This window comes from Pieris brassicae, chromosome 11 (genome assembly GCF_905147105.1).
Source record: "Pieris brassicae chromosome 11, ilPieBrab1.1, whole genome shotgun sequence".
Lineage (NCBI taxonomy): Eukaryota > Metazoa > Arthropoda > Insecta > Lepidoptera > Pieridae > Pieris > Pieris brassicae.
Window position 1 is genome coordinate 8,755,284 of NC_059675.1, and position 24,576 is coordinate 8,779,859.

The 24,576-nt window shown below is 31.2% G+C and overlaps 2 protein-coding genes across 5 annotated transcripts in view; one reads left to right on the plus strand and one right to left on the minus strand.

Moving 5' to 3' along the window:
• The window catches only part of LOC123716729 (solute carrier family 12 member 4), a 165,126-nt gene extending 157,733 nt beyond the window's left edge, over positions 1-7,393 (minus strand). For 3 of the 4 annotated variants that reach the window (XM_045672607.1, XM_045672609.1, XM_045672602.1), the window contains exons 1-2: positions 7,252-7,393; positions 3,008-3,161 (exon numbers count right to left, since the gene is read on the minus strand). In XM_045672607.1, the coding sequence (XP_045528563.1) occupies positions 3,008-3,128 (121 nt within the window). In that variant the 5' untranslated portion in view covers positions 3,129-3,161; positions 7,252-7,393. The other variant, XM_045672603.1, reaches the window with a different exon arrangement.
• A 4,392-nt stretch (positions 7,394-11,785) lies between these two features.
• On the plus strand, positions 11,786-24,309 carry LOC123716216. Its single transcript, XM_045671845.1, has 13 exons — positions 11,786-12,086; positions 14,235-14,507; positions 15,032-15,183; positions 18,253-18,505; positions 18,583-18,698; positions 18,821-18,953; positions 19,075-19,248; positions 19,765-19,895; positions 21,475-21,640; positions 22,421-22,528; positions 22,739-22,847; positions 23,428-23,582; positions 24,146-24,309. Exons 1-13 carry the CDS (start codon positions 11,856-11,858, stop codon positions 24,215-24,217), a joined length of 2,073 nt encoding a protein of 690 aa, XP_045527801.1. The 5' UTR covers positions 11,786-11,855; the 3' UTR covers positions 24,218-24,309.
• The last annotated feature ends 267 nt before the right edge of the window (positions 24,310-24,576 follow it).

The window sequence follows — 24,576 nt, forward strand, 5'->3', positions numbered from 1 at the left end:
GAAAGTTCTAACGTGAATATGACACTGGTAGAAATCTGTGGGAAATGAACGCTTATTGGATTAGGGGGGCTATTAGTTCACCGACTGACCTAATATTTCTTCCTGACTTAGAAATGCTGGGTTAATCCAGTTTACTTCGCTACGTAAACTTTACTCAGGAAATTCTATATTCACTTAACGTGAGTTATGGGATACTAAAACGAAGTTTAAACGATTAGGTTCTAAAGATATAAAAACAGCCCTTATATGTGCATATGAAATAAATATATTGAGTAGGTCAAGCCTTTAGATTTTAGAATTGTATTGGCGCTGACTCAGAAAGAATATATTTAAGACTGTTGTTTTATATTCATATGTACAATGTCTTTGATAATATAAAGCTATGTTCATAATATGGAAAATAAACAACTAAAGTCTTAAGTACCTTGTAATAAAATTAGGATCATATCCTTGTACTTAGGAGTATTAATTTATGTAAGTTTATGTAATGGATTTGTTATAGAATCATGCATTACAAATTTTCTTGTTGCTTGCGCAATTGCATATTTAATAAACTCGATAAAATATATTAAAATAAACATCATATTACTTGGATAAAATTATGTTAATTAGAATTCATTTACAGGCTTTTTGACGGCATTTTATTTTATTTGAATATAACCCAATATTTGGCGGAAAGGTTGTTTCGTTGATATCTAAAAATGTACCAAAATAAAAATATACATTTGTATCTAGCACATGACAGTTAATAAAGCCACGATGTTCAAAACCCACACAAGCTACATAGTGAAACAGTATGCAATTTGAGTATGGACTTTAACATAGCTACAAGCTTTATAGAGTTTTAAGAAATTATTTTATGTTGCTATGGTAACAAAAAATATTTACTAACTGACGTAGCGTGGACATACTGTTTCTGTACCGGATTGTTGCATGAGTTAATTATTTAATTATTTTCTATAATCAACAAATCTACCCTTTTGAATATGATATAATAATAAATATAAAATCTTTAAACCGTTACTTTGACTTACCATATACCAAAATAAATTTTATATACCAAAACCAAAGACTTTCTTATACGTAAATTTAAATCGAAAATGTATCAATTTTAATGAATGACGATAATTCAGTAAATATATATAAATAGAATCACATGAACTCTCTGTACACATTGTTAACATATTCGGAAATCCCAGTATAAAATAGAGTATGGACGTGGAATTGCGTCAATACATACACCGAATGTTTGCCAATATTAAACATTGTTTACGCTATATCTAAGCTATGGAAAATTCGGCATTTTCCTTCAACAGTAACATTAAACATGGAGGCACTAACTTATGCTTTATACACTACTTTTGGTATATTTAATAAGCGTAGATTTCAGCCTTCCAACGTTTATATTATTATAATCCTAGATTTATATTAATATATGTCATTTTTTTTATTTATAAATAAAACTTTCTTCTACACATTTCTTCACTTAATATCATAACTTTTGGTTGACATATATTGTTAATAGTTCTACTAACTTTACCAGTGCTTATTAAAATCAAATGATTTGGTAGTGACAAGCCACGAAAACCTTGATTCGAAATAACGCCACATAAAGATCCGCACAGACACACATTGCTATTAGTTTAGTAATAAATAAATTGTTTATAGTTGGATTATAATTTTTTATTAATCATCCACTTAATCGATCAGCGTTCACGAACGTCAACAGTTTCATATGTAATATCAGCTGGTTGGTTGGACCCGGGTGTGATGTGGTAACCTCATAGTGGTCGACTTAGTTACCATTACACAAATTAATTAATCTACTCTCTGATTATGGCTCAGTGATAACAAAACAGTTTCAAATTTATTCTCCGTCCCATTAATCACAACTTCAAACTTTGGAACATCATATAACTAAATAATGTCACCGTGACCACGCACGCTGTAAAGCACGCGAAACGTCGGAAAAAAATTAAAATTTAAAATTATGTAAATAATTATAAGTATTTAATAATAATACGTAGCTTCAATCCGTTTAAAAAGTGTTTTCTTAATGTTATACCTATAAATGTGTATAGTAAATCATATAAAGACATGTATGCAATTCCCACGTGGTGGTTCAAGATAATGAGACAAATGTAATATCAATTATTCATTTTGATAAAAACTTCAATGAATTAAAAAGTTTAATATAATGTTACTTTTATACATCATATGTAAATTAGACTTTTTTCAGTATCTAAAAGTAGTATTAGACTTTTCTTAAAATTATTTTTCTATATCAATTTTGAATTTTAGTTACTGTAGTACGATGTTTTCAAATCAAAAAGTTATATTAATGAATGATATGTAAATAAAATTATAATGATCAAATAAATTAAATTAAAGTTTAATGGTTATAAAATAATATACTGTATAATGGTTCCTATCTCATTTTCTCCAACGTCAAATCTAATAAATTTGTGCGTCTCTCTCTTATTAGAGTCGCTTTTTTGTTTCATTTAATTTCAAAGAATTTTAAATCAAAACGTTGCTAAAGAAGTTTTCACTTCAAAAATAATATTATAAAAAAGTCAAAATGGTTAAAGAAGATTTCATCATAAATGAAAATAAAAGGGTAAATGCAACCATTACAATATTAAAAATGTCACCTCTAATGACAATTAACTATATATCTCAACTATTTTACAAATTCTATGTGTGAACGACGAAGAAATTTCATCAGAGTACTACATACATAACTTCTAGTGAAACGTGAGTTACTTATGATATTACCGAAGGATGAACGTTACTTGTTAGTAAAATTTGAAGCGATGGGTATATCAAGAAACCTCTTATCGCATTCGGAAAGGGTTGGGTTTCATTAAAGGTTTTTATTTAGATTTAGTATTCAAACTTGGTCTTAGACTACTTTGATGCAGAATACATATTTACCTATTCTCGAAGAAGATCGAAAAATGGTTTCTTCATCAAAATCAATTTCACATTTTATAAAATAACTTACCTGACTCGGGAAGCAGTTTTCCCTTCAGCTCCATGTCACTCTCGGCTGATGTAGCACCATAGTTTTTATAGTTCTTTCCCGAAGGCTCATCATGTTTGGTCACTTTGAAGCGTTCAGACATTTTCCCTGAATGCACCTTTCACTGATATTTTTCCTATAAAATGTATGATGTATAAGACTGAAGTTTAGAGATATTTCTTAGTGGTTATTATTTTGGTAAAGGATGTTGACTTATAAGGAAAGCTAAACCAAAGTTTTCCTTACTATACACACAAGCAGAAATTTGAAATATTTTTATTTATAAAATTTTCCTTAAAAGATTATTTTATTTTTTAAATTATCACATAAATAAGAGATAAGTTAATATCAACCCTGTACGAGCCAAGGCTGTACATTTTGCTCACTCAGTCTATCTTAGAATTAAAAGCGTGATGATCCCTATGTACGTGCCAAGGTTCGTACATTTTGCTCTTTTACAAGCATGACGATTTCCTATGTTTGTACGTGCCATGGCTGTACATTTCTTCCTTCGAGGATCTTACAAACCCTTTATTTAATAATGCAATGACAACATTTTTATAAACACAACATATAAAAGTTAAGTCTTGATTATGGCTGTTAAATCTTAATGTTCAAATGTCGTGGCTAAAGCTAGTCGTTTTCAGTTCCAACTAGAAAATGCGATGTCATTTACTGAAATGCTACATCTAACAATTGCTACCGAATAATTGCTACCTAACGAATACTACATCAATCTAAAAATTGCACCCCAATGCATAGATGTTCGTAGTTGCGTAGTTCCCTGGCGTAGTTCCCTTTTTAATATAAAATTTTCCACGTTTTAATCACGAAGAGCATAACGAAATACTTAAATCCATAACATGTACTTCACTGTGTTTCCAATACCGTACATGTACCTACTCTACGATAAAAGTGCCTATTCAGCAAATACAGCAACCTCGGTACTATCTACCAGAAATTTAATCTGTAATGAGCGTTATCAAATTTGCACATTATTGTCCAAGAGTCCCTTGTATCTATGTTATAAATAAAATGCGTATCGGCTGGTCACATCGCAATAAAATAGAATTAATAAATTAATTGTATGCGTGATACAACAGTACGGCGACTTGTATTTTTACATAATTATTAGCAATTCAAATTACCCAGGATAAATAGAGTCAGTAATGAGCAGTTTAAAAGTTGAAAAAATATTTCTGAAACAATATGGTATATTAACTACAGAAAAAAAAATCTCTGTAGTTTTAATTTAATTAAAATAACTGCTTTATATGAAAAGATATCGACAACAGTATCTAGAATGTATTCCGCAGTTTCTTGTGGTTTAGTTGACCGTAATGATTAGCGAAATGATAGATAAACAAAAAATAACAATACGTCAGAATAAAAATGTCACCGAAACTTCTGATAAAATATATATACGTATAGTCCTTTATTTTGCCTGTAACTGCCAAAAAGAAAGTTATATAAACAATTATTATCAAAGTTTTAAAACGATCTATAAATATATGTTTTATTTTTAAACAGTATTAAATACTATTAATAAATCGATGATGATCGACCGATACTGAAACAATCCAGTTCATGAGATATTGACTAGCAATTGATTTGTATTTATATCGACAAATTGGCTTGCCTGTAAATTACTGCGACCGCTTTCAATCTAACAAGTACAAGAGCTCTTTAAAAGCTACATAAAATTGTACGAAGAAAGTTAATAGATTTTATTATTTCAATTTGTACTGCTCATGATTTATAGTACAATAGATTATCTATAATAACAAGCAATATTTTTCCAAGCAATCCTTGTTTTTAGTAATTTCGTTAAATTCTTATAAATAAAAATCCACTGCTTCAGAAAGAGAAACCATATATATAGGTGTTATATCAAATTGTAATGTAGGAAGTATCTACTTAAGGGCATTTAAAAATTATTATTTTATATTAACACATCCGATCCCTTATCGAATAGAGCTAGTAATAACTACTGGTATATCAACTCTTAGAACTCAAATATTATAGTTTAATATATATTTCTAATTATTGGACTTGTATTTTCAACTCTTACTTTAATAACATTTTTTCTTTATATAAAATTATATTTTTTTAATAAGTCCTGAATTTGTGTCAGCTTCTTTTAATTATCGCTCTCATCTTCATACTTACTTCGTCTCATTTATAAATAAGCCAGTGACTAGCTTTAAGCATCTAATAAAACATAACCTAACAAAAAGGTTAGTTTGATAGTGCTGAATAAATAATTAGATAACTGCAAGCTTTTGTAGCCATACAATTTTTTTTATAATATAACTTCGCATTTTCTACTAATCATTAATTTTCAACAGAATTCATTTTATTTATAGCTAGAGCAAATTTGTTCTCAGGGATTTCTTAAATTGTTACGATTATATTTAAATGAAACTTTTTAAAGATACTCGAAAAATATTTTTAAATCTGGTTTCTCAGGTCGTTGGGTCAACGGATCACAATATCCCATAAAATTAAATCATCTTAATGCAATTACTTCTTTACCCACGCTAATTGGCTTAATAAGTAAATCTTTTTATGTGAATTTCACATTTTTAAACCCTTGTGTAGGAACGTATTTTTTTTTATTTCATGCAATAAAATTCTTTCAAGGTCTTCAAAACAAAAAAAACATACGATTTTTACAAAGTGATACAGGGAAATTATAATTTTATTAAATTATAATTAATTTCAAATTTAGAGTTATGTAAAGTTGTAACACTCTATTTTATGAATGTATTTTATACATGCTAGAATTCTTTACCGATTAAAATAAATCTCACAAACTAAAGAACAACAATATCTATTATCTAGCATAAATTGTATATTGTCAACGAAAATTATATTGTCAAATAAACAACGTCGATTATTTTAATTAATACAGTTTTTTTTTTGAGAAATAGATACCACGCGAAACTTAAATCAACAGGTGTTAAATTTGCCATAAATAAGCCATTTAATTGGGTTTTCTGGTAACAGACCAACAGTATAAAGTAACCGTGATTCGTAGTAAAACAATATTCGAGTAGCACTGAGCATTACGAGGAAAGATGATTAATTGTTACAATGTTGTAATTCAAAATTCCTACCATATAAATATTCCTGTTTTAAAACTACCTATATTTTTTTTTAAGATCTCATATATATATATATATATATATAGGAATTATATTTTTAAGACTTAATAAGTGTTTCGTTTCTTATTTTTTTACATTTTATATAAAATTATGCGAAAGTACCTTTAAAATGTATTAAATATATGTGTTCATCATCACAAATAAGACATAAGCACAAATAAACGACACACGTACGTTATTAAAAATAGATTAATCTTTATTAAATAAAGTATCTGAACGGATATACTTATTTATTGTCCTTTGTCCTCTTAAGCTTCATTATATATTCTTTATAGTGAAAAAAATGAAACAACAACTGATAACTCATTATGTAGAAGTTTTAAGTGACAGTTTTTCATACAAAGTTCGAATATTTTACGCGGAAACTAATTTAATAATTAGTATTTTATTTGTAATAACTATAATTAGTTATTACGAATAAAATAGTTAAAATCTATAAAGTAATGAAAACAATAATATTTAAGGTGTAATTTTCATATAGTAATTGCTTGTTAAAATGACTAAACAGTTGCGTTGTTTACACTTTACTGTGATATCTCACTAATAGGATACAGCTACTTCCAAAGAATATTAAATAATACGTTATGTGTGTATTACGTTTATATACATTCAGTTGTTTTTTATCAAAGTAGGATAAAGATTTTTTAAAATATGTATTATTAGTTTTTATTATTTTATTAAAGCTGTTTGTAGTAGGAATATAACCGGGGATTTTATTTTAAATTTATTATAAAACACAAATGTTACATGAATTTATTAACGTCATTAATAATAAACACCTGATATACAAGTGCATTGATATTATGCATGTTTTAACCTTGATAACTGCTATCTTAAAACCACTAAATATTTCTAAATGCAAACTGAGATAATCTTTTTATCGCAACTGGTACTTGCCCGGACCTTGAGCAACATGAAATTTGTGCGACCATGGAATTAAAATTTACATAATACAAAGAAAAAATATAGTTATGAATGCACATACGTCACCATACGTTGTAAAAAGTTCAACAAACTTAACCTTAAAAAATATTTAAACAATCATTGTAGAAAACGAACCGTTAAGATGGATTAAAACGTTTTGATAAGCATCACTGGGGTGTTCGGTTCACAATTGGAATTATTATTTATTTATTTTCAGTTATAAATACGCGAGAACTGGGCGTCGGTTAACAGAAAGGACGCGTGCGACGCACGAATGTTAGACCACATCTGTGTGTCGCGCAGTCACTCTGCGCAGTTAAACGAAACATACCGCTACTCTACTTGTGCGACTTGCATGGTCGGCATCCACCTGAAACAGCTGCGGTTTCATGATTGTTTTACACATGATTATTTTTATTAAACGCAACCGAGGATCATAATATGACCAAGAACTATAATATAAAGAATACAGGTTTTTATGTTACAGTTATAACAGAAAACCGCACACAGATTTAACATCTTATTTATGATATGATTTATTTACGGTAGTTAAAGTATACTAAAGTACAGATACTTTAAGTTTAATCATGCATTTTACAAAATTTTAGGTTTCGTTGCTATGCTGACGTTTTGTTTAGAGTAAGGACACGGATGACGGACTAAATCAATTAGTTAAGGACTGAGATACATTTTCATTTATACATATTATACTCGCGAATGATTGTACACGTATGGAAACTTTCTTAAATCTTAATGAAATCAAATACAGTATTTTACGGTAATATATAAATGAGTGTTGTCGGTTGATTTTTAGTATAACTTTCCTAATAAATATATATTCCAGTGATTTATAAAACAATTTGTAACTTATACTGTTTTCGGTTTACATGAGTTCAAACATATTAATATCAGACTTCTTTAACGGATATAAAAGCATATTTATTACATAATCGTACTATTACTCAACATTTTGAGTGTTAAGAAAAACACTTTTTGAACGGATTAAAGCTATGTTTTATTATTAAAACTTATAATTGTTACATAATTCTAATTTTTTTATTTTTATTATAATGTGTTTTTCTTAATGTGTATTTTAACAAAAGACAATTTTGAGTGTTTTTAGCAATTGTGATCTGCAAGAGCTGATACGTAATAATATATAGTAATGATACTAAATTTGTAAATTTTTAGTAATATACAAATCTATTGGGTAACTAAGAAACATTTACTAAATTTAACTTAATGTAAATTGAGGTATAAAAATTAGACATGAAAATTTAATGTTATTTTAGATAAAACATTTTGCCAGTATTTCTTTTGGCAGCAATTTTTTAACGACGGAAGAGTTACATTTTTTTTTGTTAATAAAACAAAATAAGTCGACATTAATAAGCACACAGCTCTTCAACCCCAGTTATTCATCGTTTAGACTTTAGGGCTCTTACTAGGGTGAACTCCCTAATTCACAGGGTAGATACCCTTATACTTGCTATTCCGCAACTCTTAATTAAAGTCTAGTAATTACCGTGATGACTTTCTACGAACTGTTTGTGTTGTGTCTGAGTAAATGTGTACGTAGTCTAGTACTAGCTATATAAGAGGCAAAAAAGTTTTGGACGCTTAATGGAAATAGGTTTTGTAGTATATATTAAAGCCGTGGATAACTGCTGCCGTTTCACGGTGCATAGTTATAGGAATAAAATGCGAAAACTGGCAAAATTCAATTCAAATGGCAATTTAATAACTTATTTATGGTATAGAAACTTTTGTATCAACTTAATAAGACCAAATATGAAACGTCCCAATTGAATAATTAATGACTTAAACAGATATGGAGAAATATTATACAAAGAGGATTGCATGTATGAGTCAAACAAAACAAATAATAACGACGAACTATTAATTCTTACGTCTACTCCCACAGAGTCTGTAAAACTCTTCCCTTTCATTGCAAGCTGCTTTAAAAAAGAAATAGGGATTTTGTTCGCGGTGGTGTTTTATGTTGTATATAAATTAAAATATACTACTTGATTTATAGGTTTGAATTCTATCGTTATTTTTTTTAATTCATCTATAAAAGCATTTCTTTTTGAAAAACTCTATTAAGAGATATTATAAGTTGAGAATATTGGAAAACGCTAAACACAAAAGGTGTGAGGTGCGTTCTAAACCGGGGCCTTGTCATCGCATTTTGGTGATGATGGCACAGCAGCTGACCGAGTCTTGCTTCTCTAAAAAACTGTTTCTAGACGTTCATATAAAATAAATATTTGTTATTTTATTTATTTGTTAGATAGGTAGTTTGAAATCAATAGAAAAGAGAGAGAGACGGATATAACGAAAAAGGCACTTATTTTTATACCATGATTTCCCTTGAAGTAGCTTAGTATTTAAGTTAAGCTTATTAAGAAACTTACAACAGGCGATACCGATGTAGACGATAAGAATATTATACATCTTAATAAGTTCAGTATTAATAGAAAATTTTCTAATCATAACCAATATGTGTAGGTATAAATTCTAAACCTTGACCAATTTAGTGCCGAACTTGATCTATAAATGGTATTATGAACCAAAATAATACGGAGGCGATGGGTTAAGTGCAGTCTGCTGCTTAATGTATACCTGAAAATAGCCCGCCGGGTTTTAACTTTACGACAGAATTTCTAGGAACTTTGGAAACGGAATATAATTCAATGTAAAGCGTTAAACATAACAGACGGAAAATGAAAATTTTGTCATAGCCATGGTCATAACGATGATTATGATTAATTATATACAAAGTTTTAGTAAAGGTTTTTATTAGGTGCTTGTGTATTAAGTTGAAGTTTTGTATCGGAGTAACAAAAAGTAGATTTTTAAAATTAGAATACATTTATTATTTAATTTATCAAAGTATGCATTGCTATCTATGTACCTTTGCCATCTTATATGTAGTTCATTGAACCCTTTATTTAAAAAAAAAACATTCGGACGGGAATCAATAAAATCTTTGATGGCGGTATTGACTGCCTCATCAGAGTTGAATTTTTTACATTGCATGAAGTAATCCAAATTTCGAAAAAAAATTTAATCTACTGCAACAAGGTCCGGAGAGTACGGTTACCGTCTTAGACATTTCAATTGAAACTCTTCTAATTCGGTAGCGGTCTGTTGTGCAGTGTGTGGTCTAGCGTTGTCGTGAAGCAGTAGTGGCCCAGAGCGATTGACTAGCCTTGGTTGTTTAGCAGTTAGTTTTCCCATCATGAATTACAGTTGCTGAAAATATATCTCTGCCTCAATCGTCTCCCCAGCTTTAAAAAAGTTATCGTAAACGACCTCGGCACTAGTCCACCAAACACTCACAAGTCACTTTTATGGAGTCAATTTAGGCTAGGGGCAAGCTTTGGTTGGTTCGTATAGGTTCAGTCATTGCGATGATCGCTGACCGATTATCGTACAGGATCCACTTTTCATCACAGGTAATGATTGAATTTAAAATCCTTTCATTATTGTGCCGGTTGAATAATGTAACGCAGCAGTCGAGGCGCGATTGTCGATTTGCTTTACTCAATATGTGACCTAGCAAGCTTTTTCACCTTCCTTTGACTTGGACTTCGACAATTCTTCGTAATCAACTTTGGTCTTCGGCTGTCGACGGGGCTTGTTCTGCAGGTCGAAATTTTCAGAACGAAAACGTTGGAACCAAAAACGCACTGTGTTTTCTTTTGCGACACCGCCGCCATACACATAATTAATCCTTTGAGCCGTTTCTGCAGCACTGGTGCCCCGGTGGAACTCGTACTCGTTAATTAACGCGATATATCACGTTTTCCATTTTATAAATAGAGTGATGCAAAGAAGGGGAAGCGAATATAGGTTTTCGAAAAACAAATGCACGAGTAAATAAATAGCTGTAAAAAATTAAATTTCGAATTCCTAACCAATGAGGAGATATTTGAGGTCAAAGTACGACAAAATGCTAACTTCATAAGGATAATATATTACAATAACAGTCAACGAAGATAGTGTGTCTGATTTAAAGTACCATACACAATAAATATTTCCGTATTATTAAGATCATAACAATTTTAAACACACTTAACATGTTTTAATTAAATATCACAATTTCCGTATACACTACGACACATTTATTTCATTAATTTTAAGGGCATTAGACCTGACTTGCAGTCTAATCTGAATAAATTATTTTTTGCTTGGAAATTAACCCTGCGTCTCCGTCTTTTAATTTGGAATTATTATCTTTGCCTCTCACACTATTGAAACGGATTTTAAAGCGAATTTATTTTATAAAAAACAAAGAAAAGTACGAAACATGATTATGAACTACCACAATTTTGCTAGAAGTAGGTACAGAGAGTATCTAAAGACCAACTTTTTCTATCTATACGAGTATCATGCTATTTTGTTTATTCTTTATTGGATTTCCTCTTAAATGAAAATTACATTATTTTATAGCGAACGTTGCAGTCATGAATTTTAATTTTCCGTTCCCGCTGAATGAACGGTAGATTTGAAGAGGCTTAACTTTATTTGCATTTTCTGTAACTTTTGAATAGTATTTTTTGCCGTATTTTAAAAACCTCACTTTATAACCTCCTTTGACAGCCTACACAAAAAACAAACACTAATGACAATTGACAGTTCAACAATCTTTGTCAAATTTTAGTGCTATTTCCCGGTATTTTAGGGTGTGGGTTTGATGCTTATTTTTTTAAAGTTTACAAGAAAAAACAATTATGTCGTCTGATTTGTGTACAGACGATCTCAATGATATTGATACAACGTTGATGACTTTGCGTAAACCTACAGAATTGAAAAAAGTTATTGATTCCATACCCAAGCCTGTAAGAGCGGTGCCAAAGAATGGACTCCCGTTGTGGTACCGATTGGGGTTGGAGAATAAATTGCCAGTACCGAAAATGCCAAAGGGCAGAATTATTTTCTCACGAGGAAAAATTGGTGAAGATGTTAGTATCTAGGACAATTTTACCCATTTAGTTTTGGCAAATTAACTAAGAAACTTTTGTGTTTAAGATTACCAGACATAGTAACAGACAACACCTATGTAATTAGTAATATATTATTCGTAACCTTTAAATTGATATAGGTGATATATATGTAAGTGATAATGCTTTTAAGACAAGAGCGTACCAGTCTATGCTTTACAGTCCATGGGTGGTGCTTAACACTTCATCATAAGTTCGTTTGCTTTATCCAATAGAAAATATACTTGGCTCAAATGAACCGAACATCCTTCAAAGTTTTAAAGTAAAATCCTTTTAAATCTCTCTTATTACGTGCGAGCGTGAGTGCCCATGTTTTGTGGAACTGTAATACAGCCAGAGATTTGAATCATAGATGTTGCTTAAAATACACATGAATTTGTCATTTTTAAACGGTTTCCTATACCGTAATACTAACATACGTACGTAGAGCAATGTTGGCCCAGTAGCTTCAGCGTGCGACTCTCATCTCTTAGGTCGTAGGTTCTATGTGCGCATTTAACATTCGCTTGAACGGTAAAGGAAAATATCGTGAGGAAATCGGCTTACCTTAGACTCAAAGTGTCGACGGCGTGCGTCAGGCACAGAAGGCTACTCAACTACTTGCCTATTAGATTAAAGAATGTCATGAAACAGATATAGAAGTCTGAGGCCTAAGAATAACATAATAAATTAGTTTTTTAAGTAATTACAATTAAGGCCCTACAATTGACAACAAACTTTATAGCAATAATAGTGAGTCCACTAGTAGAATTTCGATGAGGCTTGTAAAAATGTAGATAATCTGGGTAGAGCATAAAGGGGAATTTGATTACAAGTATTTAGAAGTCTAAGCATGGTATTGCGGCGCAAACAACAATAATTGCGTGGTTTAGTGGGATTTATATTTTTGTTCTATTCTCGTCACGGAGACAAGGACGCCGCGATTTCCCTTCTATTGCAACGCAAAAGCTCGCAGCGTTGGATATTTCAATATTTTCATTGTATGCTTCTAGGCTGTCGGTTCGCTAAGAACGATTTAAACCATGTTAATAACAATCAAATATACAATTCCATATATTACCAGTAATAAGTTATATCTATAGTTAAATTAGTTGTTCTAAAAATTATTAATAAAAAACTAAATATGAAATTCGATTGGTTAATTCTTATTGCCGTTCTCATTAAGAAAAAACACCCTTTGTCGCTACTCCTCTCTTCGATGACACTCTCCTTAAAGCCTCAGCTAGCATCGGGATCAACTGTACGTTGACCTATCAAATGACATTCAGTTTCGCGGTCGGTTATTTTTTTATGCAGACATTTATTATTCTGGAATATATTCTACAGTTTCAGATCGTAGATCGGTAGACTCAACAAGTGGCTTTAACAATAATATTTTATTTAAATTTAATTAGGCTAAAACGATTCAAAAGGTGGGAGACGGGACTGTTTTAAATGATCATAAATTTTAATATCGCCAACTGAAAGAACAGGAAATTTATCGCTTTCAGCGTTACTCAGTTGGTTTCCGGCATTGGCTGCCTCGTCATACTAATTTGTTACTTACTAAATAACAAATCTCAAAGGTTAAAGGTAAAAGGTGGTAACCTAAATAAAAATTATTATGCTTGGCTAACAAACCCAATGCTAAGTCGAAAATTGCCACTTAGTAAAAATTTCTCCCATTGGGATGTTCTTATGTCTAATGAGTATTTTAGTTTTAAAAATCGACTACTTTAAACAAAATAGTACTCCTCGGAATTCTTTTGTTTGGGACGAAACTATTAGTTACGTCCTCAAAAATATCAAAATTTATTAAACTAAGATTATGTACGCATTTTTAAACATTATTATTATATTATTTATAATTGCAACAAATATTCCCAATAAATTAACAAAACAAGTGTAATATGAATAATGATTCTGGAAGTTGAGAATTTAAAAATGCGGACATTAGACACTAAGGTTGTACATTATACACAAAATACAGTAGTTTCTAAGCGTTTTGCACTAGCGTTTTGAAGCTACTTCAATATGGCTTTCGAAACAAGCAAGCCTGTCTTCTAGAAGAACAATTTTAAAAAACTATCAAACGTATCCGAAGCACTTATTTTTTATTACTTTTTACAGGTTCGGCGTCTTGGTTTAGGTAAAGATGGGCCGACTCCATCTTTTAACCTTACGGACCCATATTGTAATAACGTTTCCTACGACTATGTTCCTGTTCATGATCCACACTTAGCCCATCACTTCGCCCAGAAACCAGCTCGTAACAGGATGAAGCAACTTGGTTACTGTACCAAGGACGGACGCGCTGTTTGCTCTTTAAAAGACTTCAATCAATATAGAAAATATCTATATAATCAGTTTATGGACAGAATTCACTTGGAAATGAAGAAATTAGTAAGTTTTTAAAATAAACAATGTATTATTGTTAAATATGCACAGGTTGAATATATTAAAGATTAAATATATTTTTTTACTCTGAAAAGATTAAATTTAAAATTATTTTACTTCCAGGTTCAGTTTCTACTGTATAATTATAAAAGCTAGTATTTCTTGCCATCAAATGACTTAACTATTTTAAATCCCCAACCCCGGTGCTAGCCAACATTCCATCCTTTGTCATTCTCTGCTTACAAATGATAACAAAAGCATGCCTAACATTTAAGTGAAATTATTGTAACAAAAATTCTTCAATTTTGTTTATATAAAATAAGGTTAATATCATAATTAAGTAAACTAGCTTTCGATTTCTATCAATTATCGTAAGTTCTATTTGAAAATGTAGATGATAAACACGAAAATAACGACTTGAATAACAATCGAATCGAAAGTTACAAACATCCTGATAAGAAATCAAGTCATGCTATTATAACGATTAAAAACTTATTTTCTCTTCAATTAATCAGTGCTATTAATTTTAGGATGAACGGGCTAAAGATGATTTAACACTGAAACGTGTCGAAGTAGATGTGGCAAGAAGGCTACAAGTGTTTACGAAGGCAGAACGAGCGCGGGAACATTTGGAAAGAGTTGCGCAAGAACATGCTGACGAGTGGGCAGAGAAGAAACGTCTGTTAGTATAATATAACGAAAATTATTTCCGACTAAAATTATCGAATATACTTTAAAATATGGTCAGAAACCCGTTCCTCATCCAACTAAGCCGTCATTTTTGTTAAGATCAAAACTTAGCGCTATGAAAAACATACAGTCTTAGTTCTCGCTAAGATTTGAATTAAAATTTGACCCTGACTGCAAATACATTGTTTTTTTTGTAAGTTTTCATTCTATTTTCTAGTAAATTACAAAAGTGACCAAAATCAAAAAATCAATATGTCAGTTAGTGGCTATTTAATAAAAGTCTACGATTCTATGGCTATGTTAATACATCATTTATACTCTTAATAATTGATTACAGTTTAGGCGGATCCAATAAAGACTATATTACGTTAACAGCTAAACACGTGTCAATTTATCGTATCAAACTAAAGTTGTTATGTAATCATTCTAATGAAATGTTTGTACCAGCTGATTTTCTCCAACATCTGTGCATAAATCGGAATTTAATCGTACTTTTGTTTGCCCTTTCAATATTTACATAATTTTGGTAAAATGAAATAATTTTGAAATTAAATATTGATCTAGAATTTTCGTAATGATGGTAACTTACTCGATATATTTTATTTAAATAGAAAACAAATTAATGTTTTGTCCATATTGTTCTTGCGTAAACATTGTTTACCCTATTCAAGTGTAACGTACATTTATGAACAGATTTATATTGATAAAACAAGCAAATTTTCAAACCAATTCAAAGTAAATATCCTTAAAGAAAAGAGTTAATAGTTGCACCTGTTTACCCCATGTTCTATACAAAATGTATTCAATTAAAAACACTTTAAAATATAGCCACCATTATCTTATTTAAGTTCAGAAATGATATTTAAAACTTTAAAACAGTATTTTCCTATCCTTTTAGCCCCAGGCTATATTTTAATTATGGAAAAGTAAACAACCCGAGCCGCTTTGGTTAAAACTAATATTGCGTGGACATAAAATGAAAACAAAGAGTAGCTATTAATCCGGCAAATCCTCACGTAGGAGCAAAGCTTGTTAGTCCAGTGATTGAAGAACTTTGTTTAAAATTCTACGACACAGCTTGTATCTACGGGTTTGAAAACGGTTCGGTCGTGTTTAATATTCGTATAACAATATTTTGCACAATACATGTGTGTATGTACATTTTTATAATAATTTAACTTTCACAAACTAGCACAGAAATATATATGGGTAAAATACATTATGCGTCTAGCAACGACCTTTTACAATTAACATTCTCTATCAAAAGGATACAAGTCAAGGGAACCCATGATCTCCCAGCTTAATAGGTTTAACATAGTTAAGGCGTTCAACGCAACTAATTTCTGAACGTAATCATAACTCAGACTAACGACTCAGAATAAATAACATTATGCCCATAATTTTATATATAAACATAATTAATTAATAATTTATGTATATGCTACGCCGTAGACTGCTACATGTCTGTAGCCTTTCACTTTATACTGTGTCTCTTTAGAATTATATAATTCGTTTTAATAATTCGTTAATCTTGTAATAATATTTCTTCCTGTATTAATTATTTATTCTTAACTTGTAAAATATAGACATATTATAACTAAACAAAATCATAACCGCATGAGTAACAGATAATAATCTATATATACAAAATATCAATATTATGGAATTATAACTTTATATAAAGGGTTTTAATATTTTTATTACGTAAAGTCACTGTCCTTTTTGGACTTTGGCCAGAAAGTAGCAGTTGACAGATGTTTACAACTTACCGGCAAGTTGAGACATTAATTTATACCCGACATTGCATAACTTATTACCTTGTATTTACACATTTTTAGGTTCAGTGAACCAATATTTATTAGTCTAATTTTTATCAAAATTTTACTTCAATAGAATCGGTCTTACGTAGACTATTTCATTAATATAATTCAGTACTGCATTCAGTAGTGCTGCATTTCAGAGATAGATTTTTATTGCTAGAAACTAGACAGTAAATAAATCAAATTTTCTCACTGGTTTATCCCTTCAGAACATCTCACCGAGATTGCAAATTGAGTAAAGTAAATTTGCATAATACATTTAGTTGCGTCGTTGAAGCACTCTTCTTGCTGCATAGAAACATGGAAATGTGTTCGTCGCGTACCAATATTGCTGTTTATCTGTTAGGACTTATGCTTCTTATTGAAAGCAGTATAAATGATGTATAATAATCGAGTGAAACTATAACCCTATATGGGTCTAGATTTCAATACAATTTCTATACACAAGTATGTGATTTAGACTTAGTTCAGGGGCTCCAATACCTGCTAAAACAATGTAACTTGTTATTGAATAAAGATTTTTTTTTTTGAAGGTGATTAGGCTTCTGAGTCTGAAATTTTCATCAAGTATTAGTTTTATAAATGCTATAGAATAATTTCCTCACGATGTTCCACTCGAGCAAGTGTTCATTGTTTACATATAACGAAAAATCCATTGGGGCACAACCGTGATCTGAACGCCGAACTTTAGGGTATAGCCTCCCATAAAATGTAAGGCCTGGCCTACATTACTGTCGGCCAATTTAATCTAAGATTATGGTATTTTCATTGAGTGATATGGTTAAAAAGTCAGCTAAAGCACGTAAAAAGCGCGCATTTAAAATTGAATTGAAAACGCATAATTATTATACCTGCCTTCAGAATGTTTTAAAAACATAATATATGTACTTGATACACATAAATTCGTTACGTAGTTTAAAGTTAAATAATCGGAAATAGGTACTTGCAATAAAAGTGATTTTACAATGTTTCCTTTTTATTTCGTTTGTATATACGTTAATCAAAGGGCTCTGCACCGAGATGTTTTAATTAAAAGGAACGCGCTGAGTGCATCTACAGTCGTAACTTTCAATTTCTGCCTAGGTATTTTAGTTTCTCGCCTTGAGTATTACGATTTAAAGCTCACATTAAGTATAATATAAAATTAGAGCAAAGTTAAGCAGTAGTACTTTGCTCTAATTTCTGAAGTATTGAAATACTAACTCGGTCCTGCCAACATTGAATAAGGATAATTTTTTTAGAGCAAAAGAACAAGAAAAGAAAGTACAAGCTAGAATGAAATATTTGGCGGAATACAATAAAAAACAACGGCAAGAGCGCGCCTTGCGTGCATTAGAGAAGGAGAACAGAATAAAGCAGCGTGTCCAAGCAGCTGCCGAGATGGAACTCCGAAGAAAGATTACGATGGTTCGGCAGTGGAGGGCGAATGAGAAGAAACGATTGAATAGGCTAAAGCAAGAGAGAGATGAGAAACAAAAGAAACAGGAAGATCAGGTAGGTTGTTGATTTTCCTAGATTAAGGTAGATCATCAATGCACATTAATGTTTTCAATAAATATAAACATTTTCAGGCGAACAATAAATGGGAAATGCGTGTAAATGCACAAAACCTCAAAATACAAGAAGAAGCTTTGCTTCTCAAAATTTATACTGAGGATATGAATGCTGGCTCCATGAGACGAGTTAGGTGAGATTTAGATTATTTTTGGTACTGTAAAGTTTTGAGATCCCCGTGCAGCTCCAGTGTTAAGTACTATTTTAGTTTTGATACTATTGATCATTTATTGTTCGTGTGGTATAAAATTACAGAAAAGCGGAGGTATATGCTTTCAACACGGACTTGGAGCTCGCTCGCATTCGTCTCGCCAATTGGAAGCAGATGCACGGTGGGACGGCTAAAGCTGCAAACCTTGTGCGCAAAATGGGTGCAGAGTTTGAAAAGGTAATTTTTTTCCATGTTTTCCTTACATATTTCAATAATTAAAATCTTATGGGGAGTGATTTAATGCAATCGAGATTTTTTATCTTGAATGAAATCAAATAAATGTATTAAATCTTTTTAGTCGAAGAGAGGGGCTAAAGGCATGAGTCCGGAACTTGCACAAGAATTGGCGACGGAAGCGATGAACGCGGCCGTGAGTACGGATGGCGATCGTCTCATGACACTAGGTCAGGCGAGGGCTTGGATGGACTTGGTGACTGTTCTTCCACCAGCACCTATTAGAATACTTGACGAGGTAATCAGCTAAGTGAATATAATAATAAATGATCCAGTGTATAAATCATTAAATTTTTTTAGAAGAATAGGTGATCAGCCTTCTATGACTGACCCTTGTTATATATTTTTAGCCTTAAGACATGCTGGGTTTCTCGCGATACTTTCTTTACCGTATGAAAAAGTGTTAATTGCTCATGCAATGCAGATATGATTTAAACGCTCAACCTTAGGGTTGAGAGTCTCATACGTAAGCCTTAACTTTGCTTTTTAAAATACATAGTAATAAATACTATATTTTCACATTAAATTATTATTTTAACTAACTTATTAATTATTATTTTAACTAACTTAGTACCTAATGAACTAAATAACTTTGCTTTTTAAAATACATAGTAATAAATACTATATTTTCACATTAAATTATTATTTTACCCGCGAGCCAGTTAATATGCCTCACTTTCTACCAGTTTGTACATGGTGTTGCTCTGTTCTGTAGACGTATGATATGTTATTTATGGTAATATTTATACACCAGATGTTAGAAAGTGCCGTGATGGAGTTCGCCAGGCGTCGTGTCAACTTACTTCTGAGAGATATTGAAAGAATGGTTAAGACCCGGGCCGCTGTTATATTCTTCCAAAACTATAGGCCTGCACCTAAGAAAAGGTTTGCTTTATTTTTAATAACTAGATTTAACTATGTTAATAACTTTGTATACCCGAAGGTTCACAGGTACAATTTCAATGCATTCGTTCAAAATTGGGTCAGCCAACGTTATTAATAATAAATCCATAACAAATTTAAAAATACTTAAATGACACACTTTAAACAACACATAAATTACTAATTAGACTTTATTATTCGAATTAGTCTCAACACAATATATCAATTAATGTTATTACATTTAAACCTTTCAAGATCTTTGTGATTTGTATCCAAAGCTAGTAAGACCTTGAAGCTAGATTATTTTATTAATGTTAAACACCTCAGGTCGCATAAAATTATCAAGGTTGGTCGACGTTCATTGGGCTGAAAAGTTTATTACTTATTACTTTCCATAGGTCCCAAGGTCACGGTTTTACTTATTCAAATCTTATTTGTATATGGGATAACTTACAGGTATTAAAATACGTTACGTTCTTCTAAAATTGTTATATACTATTTTACATAATGTTGTAATACAGCATGCATAACATATTAACATGCACGAAACTCATTAAGATAATAGGAAATATTATGACAAATTTGAAAATTTATTTATGTAATTTTTTAAAATAATTATTAATTTTCACTAAAGTAACGATGATTGCAATTGAGTAAGGATGTATTGATTGCTTTATTAAACTTAACAGACAATTTCATGTGTCAGCATTATCTGTTCATTGGCAAATAAGATCGTAATAGCCTACCAGACAATTTTCGGTGTGAGTAAAACCGAGGACCTACTCTTCCACTTCCAATAGAGCACTTAGTCTGTAACTTCCAAAAGCGATACTGACATCGATTCCCATTTCAATACTGAGATTTTCTATCTCCATGTTGACACGTCAGCGCTTCGGGTATTGAGAGATTACATCGAACTTGTATACAAAAACCTCGAGATTGCTGTCGCTTTTGGAAGTTTGGACAAGGGCGCTGCAGCTAAGGCGGTTTTACGGTACTCTTAGCAGGAATGTGCAATTAGTTGCATGCCCCGAACACATGCATGTTCTGGCCTGACTATTCGAGTTTAGTATGGCCATAGGCAACATTTTAAACTTTGTTCATATCTTGTTAGTATGTCGTTTTTTTACCAGCTAGTTAAGAATATATCATACGTGTTTTGTTTGTGTAAAACTATCGAGTATTCATGTTAGTTTGAGTTTGTTCCGACTATTACTGTAATCAAAGGAACGCCGAAATACAAAAGGTATTAATGATATGTTAAATATTTGTGGAACTTGAACTATTCATTCCGATAACTAACACCGGAAGTTACATTGTGATAGTTATACTCTGTTATTACAAGCTTATCTCATATATTTATTCATTATTATTATTTATTTTTAAATTATATGCTAGTTAATGAAAGATTGTATATTGGTTCTATAATATCAATAAACCACAAGTAGTTATAACAGAACAATACATTCATTGAAAGATATAAACATTTCCACATGTATGTTTAGATTTCTGCTAAGGTAAATCTTCTTTGTTGTATGTTAGACTTCTAAAGGAAACCGATCATTCCGTTAACATCTTCCAGGCGTAGCAAGGTGTCTCGTTGGTCAATACATGTGGCAACGGAAATTGCACGGAAGTTCATCAATGCGAAAGGCGGAATCGGTTTTGGCTCTGTGGTCAATATACCTAATGAAACCACAACAGATTTTGATATGAAGAGCGTCAAGGATCGACCTCCAACACCAGTGGTATAATATTTATCATGTAACATGTGAATGCTGCAATAGTTAGCAATAATAGTCTCGCTAAGAATTTATTTATACGTTATTGTTTAAGGAATTCTTGCGAGTTCACAAAATTATATAACGCATCGTCATATAGTTTGAACTTAAGTCGTTTAAAGATTTAATATGGTTTAACAAATGGTGATTTTCACTAGTATAATAATCGAAACAGAACTAATTTGAGTGTATGACCTACCAGGCTCCAGAAGATAAACCACTCCTTATATGGAAATTGTATTCGTTTTTACAACGAACTCCCAAGCGAAATTAGAGAATTATGGCTAAATAAATTTAAAGCCCTCGTTAAACGCAAAAATAATCAATAATACTTTTTTATAAATTTGACGAATATTTAAATGATCCTTGGGATTAATTTGCTCCAGTTCAAACAATTTGTATGACTCAAAACTTAGCAATTAAAAACAGTGGCGGAAAGTTTCTTGCCAGTTCTTCTTGCCCGCTCTACGCCCTTGACTTGCGAACTGGTAGTAAATGGATATTTACAATTACTTTAAGTTCTTTTCTGACGTTCATACGTGTAATTGCTTAGTATATGAATAATGTTAATTTGGGTTTGAGTTTGAATTAATATAACAAAATACTATGAAATAGTTTTAAAATAAACAAAACCCGATATACCATTATGCCTTTAAGTAATTTTCAAACAAGCACTATGAATCTTTTTAAAATATAGAGTTAGTAATGTTTTTTTGCTAATTACAATATTTATATTTAATATAACAGCCGTCTAAAACAAAATTGGCTGAAGTGACGTTCTCGGACAGAGTTGAAGATCTTCCTGACCCAGTGGCCGTTGGATCTTATCTCCCCGAGAGAAACAAGTTGCTAGAGGTACGTTCGTGCTATTTAACTAGAGTAATTCTTTACCAAACTTACTGTAATTAAAGTTTCCCGAACATCATAAATTTTATTAAACCATTTAAAAAATGTCTCTTTTCATCGTAGTGTAAGTACAAAACCGAAAGAACGAAAAATAACTTTTGCAATAAGATGGATATTTAATAAAGTAAGTATTTATTTCTATTTTACTATGATTTCTAGATGGTGAATGCAGCAGCAAAGTTACTATCGCGTTCAGTGAGCCAGAAAGTAGAAAAAGGAATGGATGTCACCATAGGGACAGTTACGTTACCGCACATGAGACATCCCAGTACGTAATGTTTGGCTTCTTAAACGATGTATGACAAATTTCGTTGGACATACTATTGGAGAATATTATTTTAGAAAGTTTTAGCTTGTAAAGTCCATAATCCATAGAGCTACTATAAAAAATATTATTTAAAATTTTAATGTCATGCACATAAACAGACCGCTGGCGAGACGAACCTAAAATTCCATATGCCCCTCAATGTCCTGCGTGACTGCGTTTTCTTGGAATAGTTTAGATAGGCAGTTGTGGATGTAGCGTTCTTTCTCCGACGTATAGGGAGGATCCTCAACCTGGCTGGACCAACCATTCACACCATGTTTATCTTTCTATAAGCGCAGTTAACACAAAACTCATTTACGGGACAAAAGGCTCATCACCTATTGTCTATAGTAATCTCTGAAACAGATTCGAAAATCTGTGGTTGTAGCGCAATGTTACTATTATTATCAGGTCTTCTATATTGTCCTATGATCCATCGGAATTTTTCGATTAGTAAAATAGGCAATTTATATAAGTATAATTTCTTCTATTATTATATTAGTTAAAATAAATATTGTATTAATTTAAAAAAATATTTTAGTTGAATGGGGGGAGGCTGTGGAAGGTCTTGCAGATGCTGTAGTAAACAACAGAGTACATGGAGACTGCGCAGATGTGCGTCGTGCTAGTGGGTACTTAGCGAGACGCATACTAAGCTCATTACTTGTGGATATGAAGCAAGAGAAACAAAGAAGAGTATGTGTAAAGTTTTTTATTTATATAAATGTTTTCATCTCAGCTTTAACTTATTATCTGAGACACTTAAACTAGGTATACATTTCAGCTTATTTTTAATAAATTATAACTAATATTACTTATATCTAATTATCCTGTGTTAGTAAATTATTGCTCAGAATTCATATTTACCGTATATTTTTGTTTAATCTTATACTGTATTACTGCCTCGATTGCATGACATATGGAAAATGTATTAATCAAGCCGCATGCGATTTACTTCTGTATTGATTCACATTCACGCCCTTATTTGTTCGAACGAACTTTTCAAAATCGCTCTAGGCGATCTTCACGGATTTTTGTTAAACAGTCAATATACAATAAACTACACAATTCACAATACTACTTCACAAAGAACTACATAAACATTATAGACATTTTCAACCACACACACATACGCAGATGGGTTTAAAGGCTAATCCTTTGAAAATTTGGTCATTAGCAAAAAAAAACTATTATTAAAATATATGTTTATCATTAGTGTTGATGTACTCTTTTAGCTAATTCACATTTTGCCTTTTCAGAAACTGAGCAATATCTCGTGTGAAGAGGAAAAGAAAGACTTTTATGTTCCTGAAAAAGTAGATAGCCCATGAGAAATAATATGTTAAAAGAAATTGTACGATGGTTTGATTGTTTTCGATATTGACTTTGATATTCGAATTTATTACTATTAAAATTACTTCTTAAAGTGGTGTTGTTTTTTATTTTAGTTTTAGCATCGCCTTAAGTATTATAAAAGCATTAAGTGCAGAAAGATCTATCAGCAAATCTCTGTGAATATTAATAAAAATTACAGGATAAAAAAAATTATTAAAAAATAAACAGCTAAGTACACATTTTGGAGAGGGCACTCGAAGCATGAAGTGCCTCTACGTGATAGCGAAAGGCTTCATGAAGTTTCTTTTGTCTCTTTACTCAAAGTGAATACCCACTTGTTCGTAAAACATATCAT